Source organism: Chrysochloris asiatica, unplaced genomic scaffold (assembly GCF_000296735.1).
Source record: "Chrysochloris asiatica unplaced genomic scaffold, ChrAsi1.0 scaffold00027, whole genome shotgun sequence".
In the NCBI taxonomy this organism is placed as follows: Eukaryota; Metazoa; Chordata; class Mammalia; order Afrosoricida; family Chrysochloridae; genus Chrysochloris; species Chrysochloris asiatica.
This window is the reverse complement of record NW_006408545.1, coordinates 7,586,766-7,607,030: the sequence shown is the minus strand read 5'-3', so window position 1 is coordinate 7,607,030 and position 20,265 is coordinate 7,586,766. Positions and strand designations below refer to the sequence as shown.

The 20,265-nt window shown below is 37.7% G+C and overlaps 1 protein-coding gene across 2 annotated transcripts in view; it reads left to right on the top strand.

The window, feature by feature from the left end:
- RSPH4A (radial spoke head 4 homolog A (Chlamydomonas)) overlaps positions 1 to 16,230 on the top strand; it is a 17,281-nt gene extending 1,051 nt beyond the window's left edge. Inside the window, exons 2-6 of one of the 2 annotated variants that reach the window (XM_006839904.1) lie at positions 7,914 to 8,148; positions 11,892 to 12,632; positions 13,889 to 14,042; positions 14,985 to 15,102; positions 15,954 to 16,230. In XM_006839904.1, the coding sequence (XP_006839967.1) occupies positions 7,914 to 8,148; positions 11,892 to 12,632; positions 13,889 to 14,042; positions 14,985 to 15,102; positions 15,954 to 16,188 (1,483 nt within the window). In that variant the 3' untranslated portion in view covers positions 16,189 to 16,230. The remainder of the gene's footprint in view (positions 1 to 7,913; positions 8,149 to 11,891; positions 12,633 to 13,888; positions 14,043 to 14,984; positions 15,103 to 15,953) is intronic. The other variant, XM_006839905.1, reaches the window with a different exon arrangement.
- The last annotated feature ends 4,035 nt before the right edge of the window (positions 16,231 to 20,265 follow it).

The following is a 20,265-nucleotide window of genomic DNA, read 5'->3' as shown; positions in this document are numbered from 1 at the left end:
TGCCATTGAGTTGGTTCCAATTCATAACAACTCTATACAGGGTTTCCAAAGAGCAGCTAGTGGATTTGAACTGCAGACCTTGTGATTTGCAATCCAGTGCTTATCTTATACCACTATACCATAAAGTCCCTTCGACAAATAGAAATAAAACCTAGGAATTATAGGGTCTCAGACTTGGAAAGGGAGTCTTAGTGTGGTGGTGTGGGCTAGTGCAGTGAACTGCAAGGTTTGTTTGAAATGCAAGGTCGACGGTTCAATTTCACCCTCCACTCCTTGGAAACCCTATACAGGGTCCCTATAGATCAGAACTGACTCAAAGGCACTTAACAACAACAAACGACTTGGAAAAGACTATAAGGATAGTGAAGTCCAAGTGTCACCCCAAGGTGATTGTAAAAAGTGAAAGGGAGTTCATATCTCCAGTCTAAACATCCTAGTCTTTGCATGTCTTGGGTTTGTGTTCCCACACAGACTAATACTGGAGCAACCGGTGTGGCACTGTGGGTTAATGTGCTGGACTGCAACGTTGATTTGAACCACAAGGTTGGCAGTTCAAGCTCACCAGTCACTCTTCAGAAACCCAATACAAGTTGGCTATACTGACTCGACGGTGCTTAACAAGAACAGTAACACCCTGATACTGGGGTTCTGGTGTGGCATTGTAGAATAAGGAAGGTCTGTGGTTCAAACACATCAGCTGCCCCTCAGAAACCCTATGCATGGTTACTATGAGTGGGATCTACTCAATGGTCTTTAACAACAACAACAATATCCTGATTTTACACTAAACATCCTTCATCCCAGGAATAAACCTCTCAGTCCTGGATAAACCTGGAGTATTACAGGTCACTCCGAATAGACTGTTTAATACAGATGAATCTTAGAGTGCACTGATCCAGGCATGTTCTGACCATTCCATGATTGCTTTAATTTTAGAACTCATGACTGAGTGAACGTTTCTGGAGATTCTTGTTTCCAGGTAACATAATCATGGAATGGAATGGTGGTGTGCCATGGAGTTGGTTCCAACTCACCGGGACCCTGTATTGGGTTTCCAAGGAGCAGATGGTAGATTTGACGTGCAAACTTTGTGGTTCAAACCAAGCTTGTGGTCCAGTGCTTATCTTACAATGCCACACTAGAACCCAGGACTACACTAGATGGTTACAAAGTTTCAATTTTAAAACTTACTGATTTCTTACACTTGATTTTTTTTTTAAACATTAACAGAGAAACATTTTCAGGTGATCAATTTATAAATAATTCTGAATCTAGGTTTTTGATGCTATTGTAATAAAGTCTAAGGTAGTTGTTTTGTGCCATCAAGTCTGTTCCAACTCATAGAGATCCATTTTAGGGTTTCCAAGAGTAGTTGGTGAGTTTGAGCCATGGAACTTGTAGTAGTCCCATGCTTATCCTGCAGTGCCACACTAGGGCTCAAAGTCTATGGTTAAACTTTAAGTGCTCTATTTATGCACGTTTAGGGTTGTTTGAGGATGGTGAGTGTGGGGGAGCATTACTGGCTGATTAATCGTTGTTAAATGCCACTGAATCAGTTCTAACTCATAGTGACCCTGTCTAGAGTTTCCGAGGAATGGCTGGTGAGCTTGAACCACCGAACTCACAGTTCAAACCAACCTTGCAGTCCAGTGCATTAACCCACAGCACCACATCAGGGCTGACTAATAGCAAGATTCACTATTAAATCAGAGCATAACTAATTATACATTTTACTTTCATTAGCACTTAAGGAAAACACTTTTCATAGTTCACATTTTTGAGGTACAAAGTTAGATTAATCAACGTCCATCTGTATTACTTTGAGAATGGGCTCTGTATCAGAGCAGAAAATAAATATAGCACATTGATAAGAAGATCTACTGACAGGTTGTTGTTGTTGTTATGAGCCTTGGATTTGGTTCCAACTCATACCAACCCCTATACAGGGTTTCCGAGACTGTAAATCTTTACGGGAGCAGAAGGCCTCATCTTTCTCCCATGGAACAGCTGGTAGTTTCAAACTTCTGACCTTGCGGTTTGCAGCATGGATTATTACTTGCAGGGTTCCTCTAAAGAGAGACGTACTCTCCAGTTAAGAAAAAGTTGTTATTGTTCAGTGCTGTGGAGTCAGTTCCAACTCATAGTGACCCAGTACAGGGTTTGCTAGGAGAGGCCGTTGAGTGTGAACCACCAACCTTGTGATTCAAACCGACCTTGAGGTCCAGTGCATGATCGTATAGTGCCACACCAGGCCTCCAAGAATAAGTGACAGTGGGGGTTGTGTGCCGTGGAGTTGGTTCCGACTCATAACGATCTGAGATTGTAAATCTTTATAGGAGCAGAAAACCTCATCTAACTCCCACAGAATGACTGATAGTTTCCAACTACTGACCTTGAGGTAAGCACCCGACTCGTAGCCACTACTCTACCAAAGCTCCTAACATAATCATAGGGTCGCAGAATTTAAGGGCTAGAAGAGACCCTACTATAAGAAAAGATCTAATCCAACCTACTTGTTTTTAAATGAGGGGACTGAGTTATCAGAAAAACTAATTATTTTCAAGATTACACCAACTCACAGCATTCACTAGCTCTTAACTCCTGCACCATCACTTTGCTCCAGCTAGAGAGCCTCTTTAGTTCCTTTGTTGTTTCCTCTGCCCAGAAGGCTTATTACCCAAGTCTCCTTCAGTCTTCAAAACCCTGCTTCCAGGAACTCTATCATAACATTCTGTACATTTGCATCATAATACTGAAGGCCATTTATAACGTTATACATATCTGTTGTTGCTGCTGCTGTTATCCTCAGGTGCCATCAAGTCGGTATGGACTCCTGGTGACTCTATGCACAACAGAACAAAACACTGCTCAGTCCTGGGCTAACCTCACAATTGTTGCCATGCTTGACTCCACTGATACCACATTGCCAATCCATCTCACTGAGAGTCTTCCTCTTTTTCTCTGACCCTCTCCACCTTATCAAACATGATATCCTTCTCCAGCGACTGGTCCCTCCTGACAATATGTCCAAAGTATGAGAGACAAAGTTTGGCCATCCTGGCCTCCAAGAAAACTCTAGCTGTACTTCTTCAAACACAGATCTGTTGGTTCTTTTGGCAGACCATAGTACTTTCAATATTCTCCTCCAATACCATAATTCAATGCATCGATTCTTCTATGATTTTCCTTCTTCACTGTACAACTTTTGCATATATATGAGGTTATTGAAAATACCCTGGCTTGAGTCGGGTGTACCTTAATCCATAAGCTGACATCTTTGCTCTTCAATACTTTAAAACGGTCTTGAGCAGCAGATTTACCTAATGCAACATGTTGTTTGATTTCTTGACTGAGTGTTGATGGTTGATCCAAGAAAAATGAAGTCTTTTGACAACTTCAATCTTTTCTCAATTGATGAGAATGTTGTTTATTGGTCTGCTGGTGGGGATTTTGTTTTCTTTACATTGAGATGCAATCCACACCAAAGGCTGTGGTCTTTGGTCTTCATCATTAACTATTTTAAGTTCTCTTCAATTTCAGCAAGCAAGGTTGTATCATCTGCATATCGCAGGTTGTTAATGAGTCTTCCTCCAGTCCTGATGCCATGTTTTTTTTCATATAACCCAGCTTCTGGGATTATTTGCTCATCATACAGATTAAATACCTATGGTGAAAGAATACAACCCTGTCACACACCTTTCCTAATTTTAAACCATTCAGTGTTCCCATGTTCTGTTCGAACAACTGCCTCTTGGTCTATGTACAGGTTCTTCAGGAGCACAATTAAGTCATACTTGACACTGTTATCCATAGCTTGTCATGATCCACACAATCGAAAGCCTTTGTTTAGTCAATAATGCACAGGTAAACATCTTTCTGGTGTTCTCTGCTTTCAGCCAAGATCCGTTTGACATCAGCAATAATATCCCTCATTTCATATCCTCTTCTGAATCCGGCTTGAACCTGTGGATGGTCTCTGTCAATGGATGCTTGCAGTCATTTCTGTACTACCTTTAGTAAAACTTTACTCACATGGGATATCAAAGATAATGTCTGATGATTTCCGCAATCTGTTGGATCACCTCTCTTTGGAATGGGCACAAATATGGATCTCTTCCAATCAGTCAGCCAGATAGTTGTCTTCCAAATTTCTTGGCATAGATGAGTCAGTCAGTGCCTCCTGTGCCACCTCACTTTCATGAAATATTTCAATTTTCATTCCTTCAATTCCTGGTTCCTTGTTCTTTGCCAATTCCTTCAATGCATCTTGGACTTCTTCCTTCAGTATCATTGGCTCTTGATAATATGCTACCTCTTGAAACAGTTGAACATTGACCATTTCCTTTTGTTACAATGACTCTGTGTATTGTTTCCATCTTCTTTTGATGCTTTCTGCATCATTCAATAATTTGCCCAGAGAATCCTTCAATAATGCAAGTTGAGGCTGAATTTTTGTTCAGGTCCCCCAGATTGAGAAATGTTCAGCGTGTTCTTGCCTTTTAGTTTTCTGACTCCAGATCTTTGTACATTTTATTGTAATATTTGGCTTTATCTTCTTTCTTGAGCTGACCTTTGAAATTTTCTGTTCAGCTCTTGGACCTCCTCATTTCTTTCATTTGCTTTAGCATCTCTATGCTGGAGAACAAGTTTCAAAGTCTCTTCTGACATCAGTTTTGATCTTCTCTTTCTTACTTGTTTTCTTAATGACTTTTTGCTTTCTTCCTGTATGCTTATATATCTAGAACTTGTTTTATTTCCAAATATTAGCTCTCTGAGGTAGTAAATTAATATTTTCCAAAATAATAGCTGTTATACTCTAGGACTTAGAGACTGCAGCTAAGCACTGATTATATGCAGAATTTATTTTATTACCCTGAAAGTTATTTTATTGTAATTATAGCAATGTTTGACTAAAATGCAGGAGCTAACATTTTCTAATCACTTAATAGAGTCATCAGAAAAGAATTGCTTCTAATTTTTTCTGCCATTCTATTAAAACTAAATACTAATGCTTCCAAATTAAAACATATATGTATATATATAGCTATGAGTTAAAACATAATATACATGACTTATAATTTAACATGACGGCATTTTCAGATGTGGTCTTCTTCTTCTTCTTCTTTTAATGTTTTGTTGTGAATTATGTGATAGTTTACGGGAGAACATTAGCTTTACATTCATCCTATCATATATCGTTTTATTGCCATGGTTACAATCACCTCCATGCATCATCAACCAACCAAAGGGTATACTCTGCAAATCTGCTCCCCTCACCCACCCCCTGGTCGTCATCACACAGCCCCTCTCCCTCTCTGGGTCTATCTCTTCACATCATTTCCTCTGCCTCCATCTCTGGCATCGCTGCTTCTCTGGGTCCTGCTCTCTGCTCTTCTCCCTTGATGGTCCCAGGGGCTCCACTCCTAGACTGAAAAGTTAATCACTCCCTTCCTTGCTACAAAATGTCTACCTTTACATTTCCAGCCCTCACAAATAATCCTGATAACAATTAATCACTATTGTATCACAAGAAACCAATCTGCATTTCCTTTCATCAGCCCTGCCCAGACAGATTGAATACTACTCAGTGGAGATTCTACCTTCCTCCACACCCTCTGGATCTAGATTCCCTCTTGAAAGCTTGTAAACCAGTCACTTCTTGACTTTGAAACCTTCCATTTTGGGTAGCCATATGTAGTTTTCCTTAAAAAAACATATACATACAATATTTGATTTGAAGAATTATGAGTAAAGTCCATGTAAACAGTATATTGAAACATGGAAAGTAGAACTTAAAATCAGACATTTTGTTGAATGCCATCAAGTCAGTTCCAACTCATAGGGTTTCCAAGGAACAACTGGTGGATTTGAACTGCCGACCTTGTGAGTCACAGTCCACTACTGATCCTACAGCAACACACCAGAAGTCCCTTATTTGATGTCATACAGTACCTTTATTAGATCAAATGAAAGACTCTAGCTGCCACTACATACCCAGCTACTGCTTACAACAGTGTTTTCAGTCTGGAAGCTTCTCCATGTGTTTTAGTACTGTTGAGTTGAATTCAATACTCAAAGTATACTATAGTTGTTAGCTGCCCTTTACATCAGTTACCCATATAATCTACACTGGTGTGGTGCTGTGGGATAAAGCATTCCACTGGTAACTGCAAGATTGGTGGTTCAAACACAGGAGTCGATCCTCAGAAATCCTATGCAGGGTCACTATGAGTCAAAATTGAGTATGGCATTTAACAAAAACAAACAACAACAAAGCCCATTAATGAGGAAGACTCTCAATGAGGTGAACTTATATTGTGACTGTAACAATGGCCTTAAGTGATAGCAACACTTATGAAGATGGTGCAGGAGTGGGCAGTGTTTCCTTCTTATGTACATTGTTGTTGTTGTTGTTAAGTGCCGTCGATTCGGTTCTGACCCATAGCGACCCTGAATAGGGTTTCCAAGGAGTGACTGGTGAGCTTGAACCGCTGACTTTGCAGTTCAAACAGCTTTGCAGTCTGGCGCATTAACCCACAGCACCAAACCAGAACTCCACTGTAAGTCAGAACCAACTCAATGGCACCTAACAACTGAGTCCATTTGATAAATGTAGACATTAAAACACATAAAATAGCATCTTGGGTCAATAAATGGAAAAGTAGGCAATTATTGAGAATATATTTTGTTTATAATGAGGGAGGAGATACATGAAAAATAAAATCCTAATATCTGCTAGGAAGAACCTAATGCCGTTGTAGAAGAAGCAAGTAGGAGTACATATTACAGACAGTTATGTAGCAGCATATCGGTGATCTCAAAAAGAGCCATTCTGAGGAAAATTGGTTTTTAGGAATGACTTCAGTGGCACAACCTTGAGGATGAAGTGGGTTTAAAGTCACTGCTTGAGATAACTGTTGTATATGGGCTATGGCAGAGTCCTGGTGTGGTACTGGAGGATAAAGCACTGGACCACAAAGTTGGTTTGAACCAAAAGGTTAGCAGTTAAAACTCACCAGATGCTCCTCAGAAACCCCATACAGGGTCGCTATGAGTTGGAACTGACTCAACAGCACTTAGCAACAACAGAGATGGGATACAGCAAGGAATAGAGCAAAGAAACCTAGGTTGGATTTAGCAATTGTACAAAAACTATTTTCACTATATTTACCTCACTGTGGCAGAAGGTATAATAGAAAAAAAAAAATTAGAAATGAAGTTGGGGACATATATTTCCACCAGTCAGACAATCAGTGCAAGTTTCCACATTGGACAGATAGTGGACAAATTCTGTCAGAGTTGTTTTATAATACTATAACACAAATACTGTAAGTGGTTGGCTTTAAAGAACAGAACTGTATTTTCTCACAGTCTCTGCAGTGTAGACTGCTTCTTTGTTGGTGGCACTGGGCATAGAACCTGTTTGCCCCGGATGTGCACTCTTGGACTGGGATGTTGAAACCCTTAGCTCATTCCTTTCTTTCCCCACTTTGTCCAGTAAGAGTAGGTGTAACCAGCCAACATCAAATTGGATTTGGTGAGGGCAGAGAAGGAGTATGAGAAAAAAGTTAAGGCAAAAAATTGAACACTAGCATTAATTATTTTAAAATATATAACTAAGAGATTTCTGCCTCAGAATTAAGTTGTGAAAATGAAGCTGATGTAGAATATGTCTTGCTTTAGATATTTTTAATATGTTAAAAAAATATTCATCATATTCGAAGAACTTCCTATTTTAAGAGAGGTTCTTTCTGGCAGTGGGGAAATTTATCCTAAATGTTTATCCACTTAAAATTTCTGAAAACTTCAAGTTGTCGAAGTTCCTTAAGAGCCAACTAAAATTAACTGAAAGAAAAACACTCCTTCAAATGATCTTGGCATGATATTCTCTGAAATTTTCTCTTTTGGGATAGATATGATCATCTTTCTAATGTGCTGACCAAGATCTTAAATGAGCGTCCTGAAAATGCCGTTGAAATCATTGAAAATATTAGCCAAGATGTGAAGATGGCACATTTTAGTAAAAAATTAGATACACTCCAAAATGAGAACGAGATGCTTCCAACATATGAAATAGCAGAGAAACAAAAGGTTCTTTTTCTCCAGGGAAATTTGGAAGGCACTGACCAAGATCTGGAAGATGAAATAGTAAGTTACTCTGTAAATTTGAATAGTTCAGATTAGGCGCTTTTAATTCATACCAGCTGTCTTTACTAGCGTTCTAATATAGTTTGCACTCAGCTACTTAGTAAAAGATTGGTGGTTGGGATCAATCCAATTGCTCTATAGAAGAAAGCCTTTGAAAATTACTTCCTTAGGATTGTTGTTATTGGTGTTGTTAAGTGTTAAGTGCTCTGACTCCGAGATTCTGTATAGGGATTCCAAGGAGCACCTGGTGGGTTAGAACTGTTAACCTTGTTATTTGCAGTCCAGTGATGATCCTACAGTGCCACATCAGGATTCCATAAAATTACAGCCATTGAAAACCTTACGGAGTGCAGTTCTACTCTGAAACACATGGGGTCACCATGAGTCAGAATTTTCTCAATAGTGTGGGTGTGATTTTTGAAAATAATACTTACATCTTATTTTTTCTTAAATCTCTCTCAAACTTTTCCAGTCACCCTCACTTTTTAACACTCATTTCTTTGCTTTGGGTTTTTCTTTTTGGCCACATTGAGCAAGTAACTAAACCTTTCCAAGCCTCAGGGATAATCCCATATGGACATATTTTGAAAGATTGACACATGCATACTAAGAACTTAAAGATTGGTTGTATTTATATCACCTTGTTTACACAACAGCTGTAAAACAGAACAGAGCAACTAACTCTGCTGTTTGGAATTAGGAAAGGTTTTATAATCGTAATATTGCGTTTAAATCATGAAGGATGAGTAGGAGTCCACTAGGTGAAAACTTTAAAGAATAAAATTCTAAGCAAAGTAACCAATAAAAAGTTGGTAAATATTAATTAATCTTTGTAAAGGTGGAGCCTAAACTTTTGGAAATGAGTGATGTGGGACTGAGAGAAGAAAATGAAGCTAGCTAGGTGATAAAATCCTGGTGTGGCACTATAGGATAAGCATTGGACTGCTACCCACAAGGCTGGTGGTTCAAGACCACCAACTGCTCCTTGGAAACCCTATACAGGATCACTGTGAGTCAGAATAGACTCCATGGCACTAAACAACAACGAAGTGATGAAAGCCAAATTCAGGTCTTCTGTGCACTGACAAGAAAGCCCTTTCTTGTATACAATGGGGAGCCAAATGAGATTTTTAATAGAGAATGATATGGTCTGACTTTTCATTTAGAAAGATAATTCTGGTGGTAGCATGGAGGACAATAAAAAAAAACTTAGAATGTGAGTAAGAAAAATATTAGAAGTCTTTGTAACAAGACAGTCAATAAGGATGGGGACTAGAATGGCAGGTGTGAGTTGAAGTTGAGGATAATGACAAGAAAATTTTAGATGATAGAACCAATAGGAGGAACCCAACTGGCACAGAGGTTAAAGTGATCAACTGCTAAAGGTCAACAGTTCAAAACCACGAGCAGCTCCAAGGGAGGAAGATGTGCCAGTTGCTTCTGTAAAAATTTATAACTTTGGAAATCCTATGGGGCTGTTTTATAGGGTTGCTATGAATCAGAATCAACTCAACAGAAGTGGGTTTGGTTCTTTTGGTTAGAACCAATAGGACTCTAAATAATTATGTATGAAAGGTCAAGAGAATAAGGGGAAGCAAAGATGACTATACTTTCTAGTTTAGGAAGCTGACTAAATAGTGATATCATTGTAAGTATACGGTATATGCTTACATTGAACAGATGTTGAGAGAAGTATGAGTTCAGTCTTAACTCAAGGAATCTGGAGAATATTCAGACTGAAATTCTTCTTATGTAACTGGAAATATAGGTGTGGAATGTTGGAGAAAAAAATCAGAGTTAAAGATAGAAATTGTTTTAAAGCCACATGTCACTGAAGTGGTGTGTCACTGTGGGTTAATGAGCTGGACTACAAAGTTGGTTTGAACCATAAGGCAGGTGGTTCAAGCTCACCAGATGCTCCTTGGAAACCCAATACAGTGTCGTTTTGGGTGGGAACTGACTCAACAGCACTTAACATCACTAAAGTGCTGTGGTGTGGTAGAAATCTTTGAAACATAAGGTACTAAGATATGCTTGGAAAGGATATTTTGGAGACAACACGTCCAAGAGTCAATTAAGAAAAAAGGAACCAAGTGAAAAGATTAAGAAGAAATAGTTCTAGAGGGCAGGATAAATAAGTTCAAGAATTGAGTGGTGCAGCAGATTCTGAGGAAAGAAGTTTACTACAATCATACATCAGGGATCTGAAAGCTGACAAAGAGGATGACAGTCTTACATCAAGGAGCTGAGGGTTGACAAGGAGGTTTTCAATCCTATATTAAGGAGCTGAGAGCTGACAAAGAATTTATGCTTATTTATACCTAAATAAAGCCAAATCATTTGGAAAAAAATTCAACTTCTCCACCTTGAGAGTCTAGAATTTGCTTTGCAAATGATCCCATCTTCAATTCAGGTTATTTCTGACTTTCCCATAACTTTTTTCCTTAATGTTAACTTGAGACTCTTCATGTTCATTTCCCTATGCTTCTTTTATGGAATTGATTAAAATGTTCTTCCTATTTAAAATTAAAATTTGTGTGTTGTAAATAAGGACACGCACTTGAGTACTTCATTGTGTCTTTAATGTCAGAGCACTTTATTACACGTTCCGTTTATATATTCTATGTTTATCCTACATTTATCTAATTATGTTGTTGTTGTTAAGTGCCATTGAGTCAGTCCCTGTCTCATAGCAACCCTGTGTAGGGTTTCCAAGGAGTGGCTGGCGGATTTGAACTGCCAACCTTGTTGTTCAAACTAACCTTGTGGTTGAGTGCTTATCATACAGCATCACATATTGTTTCATTTAACCTACTATTACATACATACATATATGTATGACATATATCTTTAGAAAAATATATATGCATTACAGAGAAAAAAGAACTATGATACCATATATCTATATAGATATAAATATAGGCCTGCCCTGAAAAATCCAGCTGTCTTTGAGTCAATTCTGGCTTGTGGCAATCTCATACGTGTCAGAATAGAATTGTGCTCCACAGGGTTTTCAATGCTTTTTAAAACATATATATATATTCTTGTTGTTGGTTGTTGTTATGTGCCATGGAGTCGGTTCTGACTCATAGCGACCCTGTACAGGGTTTCCGAAGCTGTAAATCTTTATGGGAGCAGAAAGCCTCATCTTTCTTCCAAAGAACAGCTGGTAGTTTCAAACTGCTGACCTTGCTGCGTTTGTAACCACTATGCTACCAGAGGTCCATATATTATATATATATAAAACCAGGCCTGTCTTCTCAGTGTTTCTCTCTGGGTAGAATCAAACTACCATTCTTTCAGTGAATAGCCAAACCTGTTAACCATTTGGACATGCAAGGACTTCATAGGTACAGATGTGCCAAGTGTGTGTGTGTATCTATACATATGTACTGTGTGTGTGTATCTTTACATATATACAAGGGAGTTAATACAGAGAAGTTAAGTGTTTTGTTATAAAAAGAGGATATTTTATGGTTAATATTAATAATGGTTATTATATTCCTTATGCTTAAATATATATATAAATAACAAGATAATTGCTATAGTTATTAAAGAGTATAAGATACCATAGTAGAAATTACATTGATAATAATGAGAGTGGAACTGAAGTTCATGAATTTATATCTTGATAGAAATGTGGAAGTGGCAGAAAGTCGAGCTATATCAAGAAGTGCAAAACAGAAACTGGAATAAAGCAGTCCTGTTAGGGACCATTTCTAACTCAGTGTTTGTATTCTCAGGCAGAAAACTCCCTTCCAAATGTAATGGAGTCAGCTTTCTATTTTGAACAAGCTGGAGTTTGTTTGGGCACAGATGAGACTTACCGCATATTCCTTGCCTTCAAGCAGCTGACTGACACCCACCCAATACACAAATGTCGTTTCTGGGGCAAGATCCTGGGTCTGGAAATGAATTACATTGTAGCTGAGGTGGAATTTCGTGAGGGGGAAGATGAAGAGGAGGTGGAAGAGGAAGATGTAGCTGAAGAGAAGGATAATGGAGAAAGCGAAGCAGATGAAGATGAGGAACATGATTTACCAAAGTCTTTTTACAAGGTTCCACAGGCTGTACCAAAAGAAGAAAGCAGAACAGGCGCCAACAAATACGTCTATTTTGTTTGCAGTGAACCTGGAAGACCATGGGTTAAGTTACCATCAGTTACACCAGTACAAATTGTTACTGCAAGAAAAATCAAGAAATATTTTACTGGACGATTAGACGCTCCTGTCATAAGTTACCCACCTTTCCCAGGAAATGAGAGCAATTACTTAAGAGCACAAATAGCTAGAATTTCTGCAGGGACCCAAGTCAGCCCTCTAGGATTCTATCAGTTTGGAGAGGAAGAAGGCGAAGAGGAGGAAGAGGTAGAAGGTGGGCGAGAGAGTTTTGAGGAAAACCCCGATTTTGAAGGCATCTCAGTGCTTGACCTAGTGGAATCCCTCTCCAATTGGGTTCATCATGTGCAATATATTCTCCCTCAGGTAGGCGCTTTACAACTCTCACACCAGCAAATATTTATTAAATTCTCTCTACAATGTACAAAGGTAAATAAATTGAAGCCCGTTAGACTTTAGACAAAGAAAAAGACTTTAAAAACAGTACCATGTAGTACGGGCCAGAGATTTTCAAACAGGTGTTCTTTCAAATGCAAAATAATTTATCTACTTCTATGGAATATTTGACCATGACATAAAGAGAAAGTTTGTGTGTGTTATGACATAGTTTTTGTGGTTTTTTATTTCTATTATGAGTCAGAATAAACTCGATGGCATTGGGTTTTTTAGTTTCACATCTCTATAATCCATGGACACTAATGGAGCATTTATGCTCTGAACAATAAAGGCTTATAACAAAAAACCAACTGTGCTCTATATCACTTGTATAACACCTATTGTGACAGGTATTGTGCTAGTACTTTGATGTATTATTTCATTTATTTCTCACAACCACCCTATGAAAGATGTCCTATTATTACCTTTAAATTACGTTATCTGAGTCACAGAGTCTAGGAAATAAAAGAAGCATAGCTAATATGCGTAGCAAGGTCAGACGTGAGGTCAGGTGGCATAGGTTCGTAGATATATTAATCACTCTGCTATATTGTCTTGCTAAGTGATTAAGAAAAAAATTAATTCATTATACTTGATCTAGATAAGAGTACCGTTGGACACCTCTAGATAAAAGATAATTAAATGAAAACAAAAGAAAAGAAAAAAAAATTAAATGAAAATGTATTAACACCCAAATCTACATACCTAGCCTTGTTACCAAGTTTTTATTTTATTGCTATTAATAATCATAACCATATAATATAATTTTAACTCCCTCATTGTTGTTGTTACTAAGTGCAATCGAGTTGGTTACAACCCATAGTGACCCCTGTAAGGTTTCTGAGGAATGACTGATGAATTGAACCATCACCCTTGTGGTTCAAACCGACCTTGCAAGAGAATACTTATACTACAGTGCCACATAACACAATAGCAAAGTATATTACTTTCTCATTAGGGTCCTGCTAATTTGAAAATATAAAATCATGGTTTTTAACTTCAAGAAGTTGACGAACTTACCTGCATGGAAATACCACTTGGTAAATTTGTGTTGAATGAATGAAGTTTAAATTCCCCACAGTGGGGACTTTGTTTGACTCATGTTTGTAATTGCTTTTAATCCAAATGGATATCATGGACTTTTAGTATCTTCACTGAAAATTAAATGTTGCCGTACTCATTCTCAGGGTCGCTGTAATTGGTTCAACCCCATCCAAAAAAGTGAAGAAGAAGAAGAGGAAGAGGATGAAGAAAAAGAAGAAGTGGAAAAAGGAGAAGAACCTGACTACATAGAACCGGAAGTGGGGCCTCCACTTTTGACACCAATTTCTGAAGATTTGGGTGATTTTATATAACTAATTACATACAGACACAGAAATTATATAAAACCGAAACCCAAACTCACTTACGTTGAGTTGAATTCCAATAAAGTAGAACTGCCCCATAGGGTTTACCAAGGCTGTACATCTTTAAGGAAGCAAACTGGGGGATCAAACTGCCAACCTTTTAGCTTGCCTCCAAGCACTTAACTCTGCACGGACAGTGGTTTAAACCAATAGCCACTCGGCAGGGGAAAGATAAGGCTGTCACCTGTAACGATTTCATTTCAAAAACCCTATGGAGTAGTTCTACTCGGTCCTATAGAGTCACTATATGGTCAGTATATGTTGCAGTCAACCCCACGGCAGTGGACTTACTCAGTTTTACAGTACTCATGTGCTTTCATAATTAAAGGTTTGAACTTTCATCTAGTTATCAAATATTACTCCCCTCATTCAAATTTCATTGTTCCACAACAATGACATACTGGTATAATACTCCTGATTTTACATTAAGCTGTTGGTATTTTAAGTTTTCTATATCATGTGTGTTATATATGGATACATTTTTTAAAGATTTATAAAAATAACTTCTCTGCTACACAGATCCTTGATTTAGATCTTTGTTTATGAGTTGTTGGTGTTGTTGAGTGCCAGCCAATCAGTTCTGTCTCATAACAACTCTATATAGGATTTCCAAGGTGGCTCCATATGATAAACACTAGACTTCGAGTCACCAGGTCAACGGTTCTAACTGACCAGCTGCTCCACAGGAGCAAGTTAAGGCTTTCTGCTCCCACAAAGATTTCAACCTTGGAGACCCTATACAGGGTACTTAACAACACATTTCTATGGGAGCAGAAAGCCTCATCTTTCCTCCTCAGAGTTCCTGGTGGACTAAAACTGGCAACCTTATGGTTAGCAGTCTAATGATTATGCTTTTAAACTTCTCTCTGGTTTTTAGAGATTCAGAATATACCTCCATGGACAGCACGGCTATCCTCAAATCTCATTCCTCAATATGCTATTGCAGTTCTTCGATCTAACCTTTGGCCTGGAGCATATGCCTTTTCTAATGGCAAGTAAGTACTTACTTATCTGTTCACTTACAAAGCCATTGTCATTAACTATTTAAACTCTGGAAATTATAAATTAGCACAGGAATATTAAGCTGCTGTCATTGTCCTCTTTGCTACGTCAGGTATGGCCTAAGGCTTAACGAAATAGTATTTATGTTATACGGTAAAGCATCAAATTCAAGAAATTGGGTAATTTAGACTTCTACCCTTTTACCTGAATTGCCCAATTAATATAGTTTTTTCCTGTATGATTATTTGGATAACTGACTTATTCATTCTTTCATTGAATATGTGTAGGTAACACTAAGAAGTGTTTAAATTAGTTTAGATCTCAGGTCATTTTGTTAAACATTTTCATAAAATAGAATTAAAATATGAATTCTTTAGGCTATCATTTTCAAGGGAATTAGCATCAAGAGGACATCAAATGCCCTGGATCTCTTTCCTAGGAAATAAACTCCTATTTATCTTTGCTTCCATGTCGTACCTAACAATCTAGACAAGGGTTTGCTAGGTTAGTAACTTTTCAATTATTTTTAACTCTGTGGAAGTGACTTTTTAAGAGTTCTTAAGTATTCTTGTTTTGTCTCTTTCCTTTTTCTTCCTACAAATTAATGATCAAAAGGCCTTTTTTTGTGACTAGATGCAGGGCACGTTTTAACAGGGTCTGTTCACATGCTTTTCTCAACGAAAGTAGTTTGGAACAAACTGTGGTCAAGAGTTATTGAGATATATTTCACCTTGAGATTTTTAAAATAGATTAATAAATGTGAAGTACTTTTTATTTACAGAAGGGTAAATTGTTCTTATCCAATATCATGTATAATGATCATCTACATTTTTTTAACTTATAGAAAGTTTGAAAATTTCTACATAGGCTGGGGTCATAAATATAGTCCAGACAACTATACACCACCGCTTCCACCACCAGCTTATCAAGAGTATCCCAGTGGACCAGAAATTACAGAAATAGATGACCCAAGTGTGGAAGAGGAACAAGTTTTCAGGGCTGCACAAGAAGCTGCTATCCTTGCAGCTGAGAAAAATGAAGAAACTGAAGATGAAGATGAGGATGAGGATGATGATTAACAAAAATTAGTCCAGTGTCTTATGTGGTACTGACACACACACTCAAAACACACATCATACGTATGTGATAGGGCTGTCTGCTCCAGTAAACTTACAGTCCTAGAGTAAGGAGTATTACTTTGCCATACAGGGTCACTGAATATGAATCAACTTGATAGTAATGGGCCTTAGTTTTGAGGGCTATATATGGCACTCTGGTAGAGTAATGGTTATGAGTTGGGCTACTAATCGCAAGGTCAGTGGTTCAAAACTACAAGCTGTTCCATGGGAGAAAGATGAGGCTTTCTACTCCCGTGGACCCTATACAGACTCGCTATGAGTCGGAACTGACTCCACGGCACACCACCACACCGTGTATATAGCGACCTGTATCGCATTTCTGCTGTAAGGTCGCTATATATGTCTGAAGGTTCAAGCTCACCAGCTGCTCCTCAGAAATCCTATACAGGGTCGCTATGGGTCTGAACTAACTCGACAGCAATGAACAACAACTTAGCATTTCTGAGGCTGCTGGTGAATGTGAACCAGCTTTGCAGTTCAAATCAATCTTGCAGACTAGTTCTTAATTGCGCCACACCAGGGCATATAGATTTGTTGTTATGTGCTGTGGAGTTGGTTCTGACTCATAGCGATCCTGTACAGGGTTTAGCTGCTGGAAAATCTATATGCATATAGTAATTCTAATTATGAAATTCTAGGTTTAGCATTTTAATTCCTTAAAAATGCTAAACCTAGATTATATATATATATAATTATATATATATATGCAATTCCTTAAAAATGCTAAACCTAGAATTTCAAATTCTAATTATATATAATTATATATATAGATAATTCCTTAAAAATGCTAAACCTAGAATTTCATTAGAATTACTATATGCATATAGATTTTCCAGCGACTAAATGACATGTAATTACATCACTGTTACAATAGCTACAGCTATGGAATATTAATGTAGTCTTATGTTTTAAAGGTATCTTGTTTAATGTCTAATATAAATATTGTAAGTTCACCCAAATATTTTGGTAACTTCAGTTTTTATTGTCAAGTACTGAGGTCAAAAAATACTAACCACTGACCTAGATTATCCATTCTTAACTAGTCAGTGATATTGTGTGCAAACATTGTTTATTTTTTATTCTCTCTCTGAAAAGGTTCATAACTCTATCACGTGCTCAAAGATTGTGGGAACTCTCAAACTTTTATCCTTTTACTTATACCTTCTCAAAAGAACTTTCTTACTATGACTCCTCTTTTATCCTATAAAAATTGTTTTGAACTGATTGACCCCAGGTGCTGATGGTTAGCTGGGATAGTGAAGACCACTGCTTCTCTAAAGTTAGTGTCTATTTTCATTCACTCACAAAGTGTTTTTAAAGTCAATTATTAGCCAGGTACCTTGAGAGGCCGCCACTGAACACTAGACATTGCCTCTGGAATCATCAAGTTTACATTCAAGGAAGGAATAAAAATGTTAGATTAGAATAGATTGTAATTTCTCAAGTATTTTGAAACAATTACCCAATATCATTAAACACTCTTCTCAATGTCTGTGAAGGGCCACTTTAAATAAAATATCAATTCATTACAAACTGTTAACTTTTGTAAAAGAAAAATGGCATAGCAAATCTCCCATTCTGTCTGACGTACCTTCTCTGGACCTACACTTGAAGTAATAGTGCCACCAAGCACTTAGAAGGTACACTTAAGTCAGGCTTGAGCTGTTCAGGAATCACTTCTAAGAGTGACCAGGTTGAGTACTATGATGAGACAGTCTAGATAGCACCAGCTTGGCAAAGGCTTTTTGGCTAGGATGGAGTGGAAGTTTGAAAGGAGAAGTGAGAGATGAGACTAGAGCCTGGCTATGTAGTATGTTTGGATTTCACTGATGAGCAATGAAGAGGATTAAACTAGGAACTCACAAAATAACATTTGCAGTTTAGAATGTTTTAACTTTAATATGGAAGATGGATTAGCAGGATCAAGACTTGAAGTAGGGAGATTCATGAGGAGGTAACATTAGAGAAGCTAGGTTAAGAGATAATGGTGGCTAGACAGGGATGGGCAACTTGGACATTGGCTACCCAGATTGGGGGGTGGGGAGCTACAAAGGCAAGAAGTGACTGGCTTACAAGCTTTCAAGAGGGAATCTAGATCCACAGGGCCTGGAGGAAGGTAGAATCGCCAGTGAGTAATATCCAATCTGTCTAGGCGGGGCTGATACAATGAAATGCAGACGGGTCTCTTGTGATACAACAGTGAATAATTGTTATCAGGACTGATTGTGAGGGTGGGAAATGTAAAGGTAGATGTTTTATAGCAAGGAGGGAAGTGATTAACTTTTCAGTCTAGGAGCGGAGGTCCCTAGGACCATCAAGGGAGAAGAGCAGAGAGCGGGACCCTACCCAGAGAAGCAGTGATGCCTGTAATGGAGCCAGAGATGATGACGTGGAGCGATGGAGCAGCTGGAGACTTTAGATCCAGAGAGGGAGAGCGATTGTGTGCTGAAGACCTGGGGGTATGGGGAGCAGCATTGCAGGGTATACCCTTTGGTTGGTTGATGATGCATGGAGGGGATTGGAACCACGGCAAGGAGACGATATACGATAGAATGAATATAAAATTAATGTTCTCCCATGTAAACTATCACATAATTCACAATAAAACATTTAAGAAAAAAAGAGAGATAATGGTGGCATTAAGACAGGATAAATGCATGAGGATATGAACTGGTTATGTCTGAAGGGCAATTGGCACTACTTGGCAGTTTTTGCTGGAGTACCTATAAATTATAAAGCTTCTCTTAAGGTTCTTGTTCATTTTTCATGGTGTCATAAACACTTGTTTTTCATTTTGGTTATTATTCAGTGTTGTTGAGTTGGTTCCTACTCACAGTTGGTTCCAAGGAGTGGCTAGTGGGTTTGAACTGCCAACCTTTTGGTTAGCACTCTACTGCTTATCCAACAGCACCACACCAGTACCCTGGTTTCCCTTGGAGGAAGTGCTTAAGTCCTATGAGGGTGCAATCTTGTTTCTTCTCTGGATTTAATGTGCATTTTGAGCAGACATTCTACCTCAGCTCCTACCCAGATTGTTCCTACTATAATACATTTTATATTTAGCCTCGAGAGCTGCTTTGATTCCAATTCAGTTCTCTAGTTACCTGTGAATTTTGTGAGCTTCTGATCTTTCACTGACTTCCCTTGTGTTTGTTTGCCATAGCATTCTTGCTTACAACCAAAGAATTTTAACTGGCATACATGGCATATACAAGTCTGTAAGCATCTATCTTAAAGTTCCTTTCTTAGAGGGCATATTAAAACATGAGATTCTAAATACTGAATAATATATTTAGAACAGATTCTAAATTAAAAAAAAAAATTAACAAAATATTCACAATAATAAATAGTATAAATATTTAACAAAAGCCAATCCCCTTTTATTGAGCAATGCCTATTAAATATCATACTTATTGTAAGGTTGTGAGGAGTTCATTATAGAACATTTTATATGTTCTATAACATAAGAAAGCAAAATGGTATACAGTAGTAAAAAAACAGAACTTGGAAGTGAGATAGCCTGGACTCAGATCCTGGACCAAGATCATTTCCTAACTGATGTGCTTCCTGGACTAACATCACTTCCTTACTGATGTGCTTCCTGGACAAATTACTAATTCTTGATGCTTCAGCTTCTTCAGAAGGCTAATAATAGTACTTATCTCACAAGGTTATTCTGAAAATTTAAATTACAATATATATAAAATGCTGAGACACACTCTAACTTAGGGACCCAATAAATAATAGCTTATGTCTTATTAGAAAAATCTCTTTCTAAAACATGAATTTTAAAAAAGAAAACCAAAAACAATGTAAAACAAGATATTTTATTGAAATGATTAAGCATAAAGTACTAAAGGTATAATTTAATCAATATAATTTAGACATTTTAAAACTCAAATGGTATTATAAATTGAGTACTCAATAGAATTGAGATTCATATGTTGTATTAATAAGTTTAATACATGAATTTGGAAAGCAAAGTATAATCCTACAATCATCAAAATGCTTAATTCT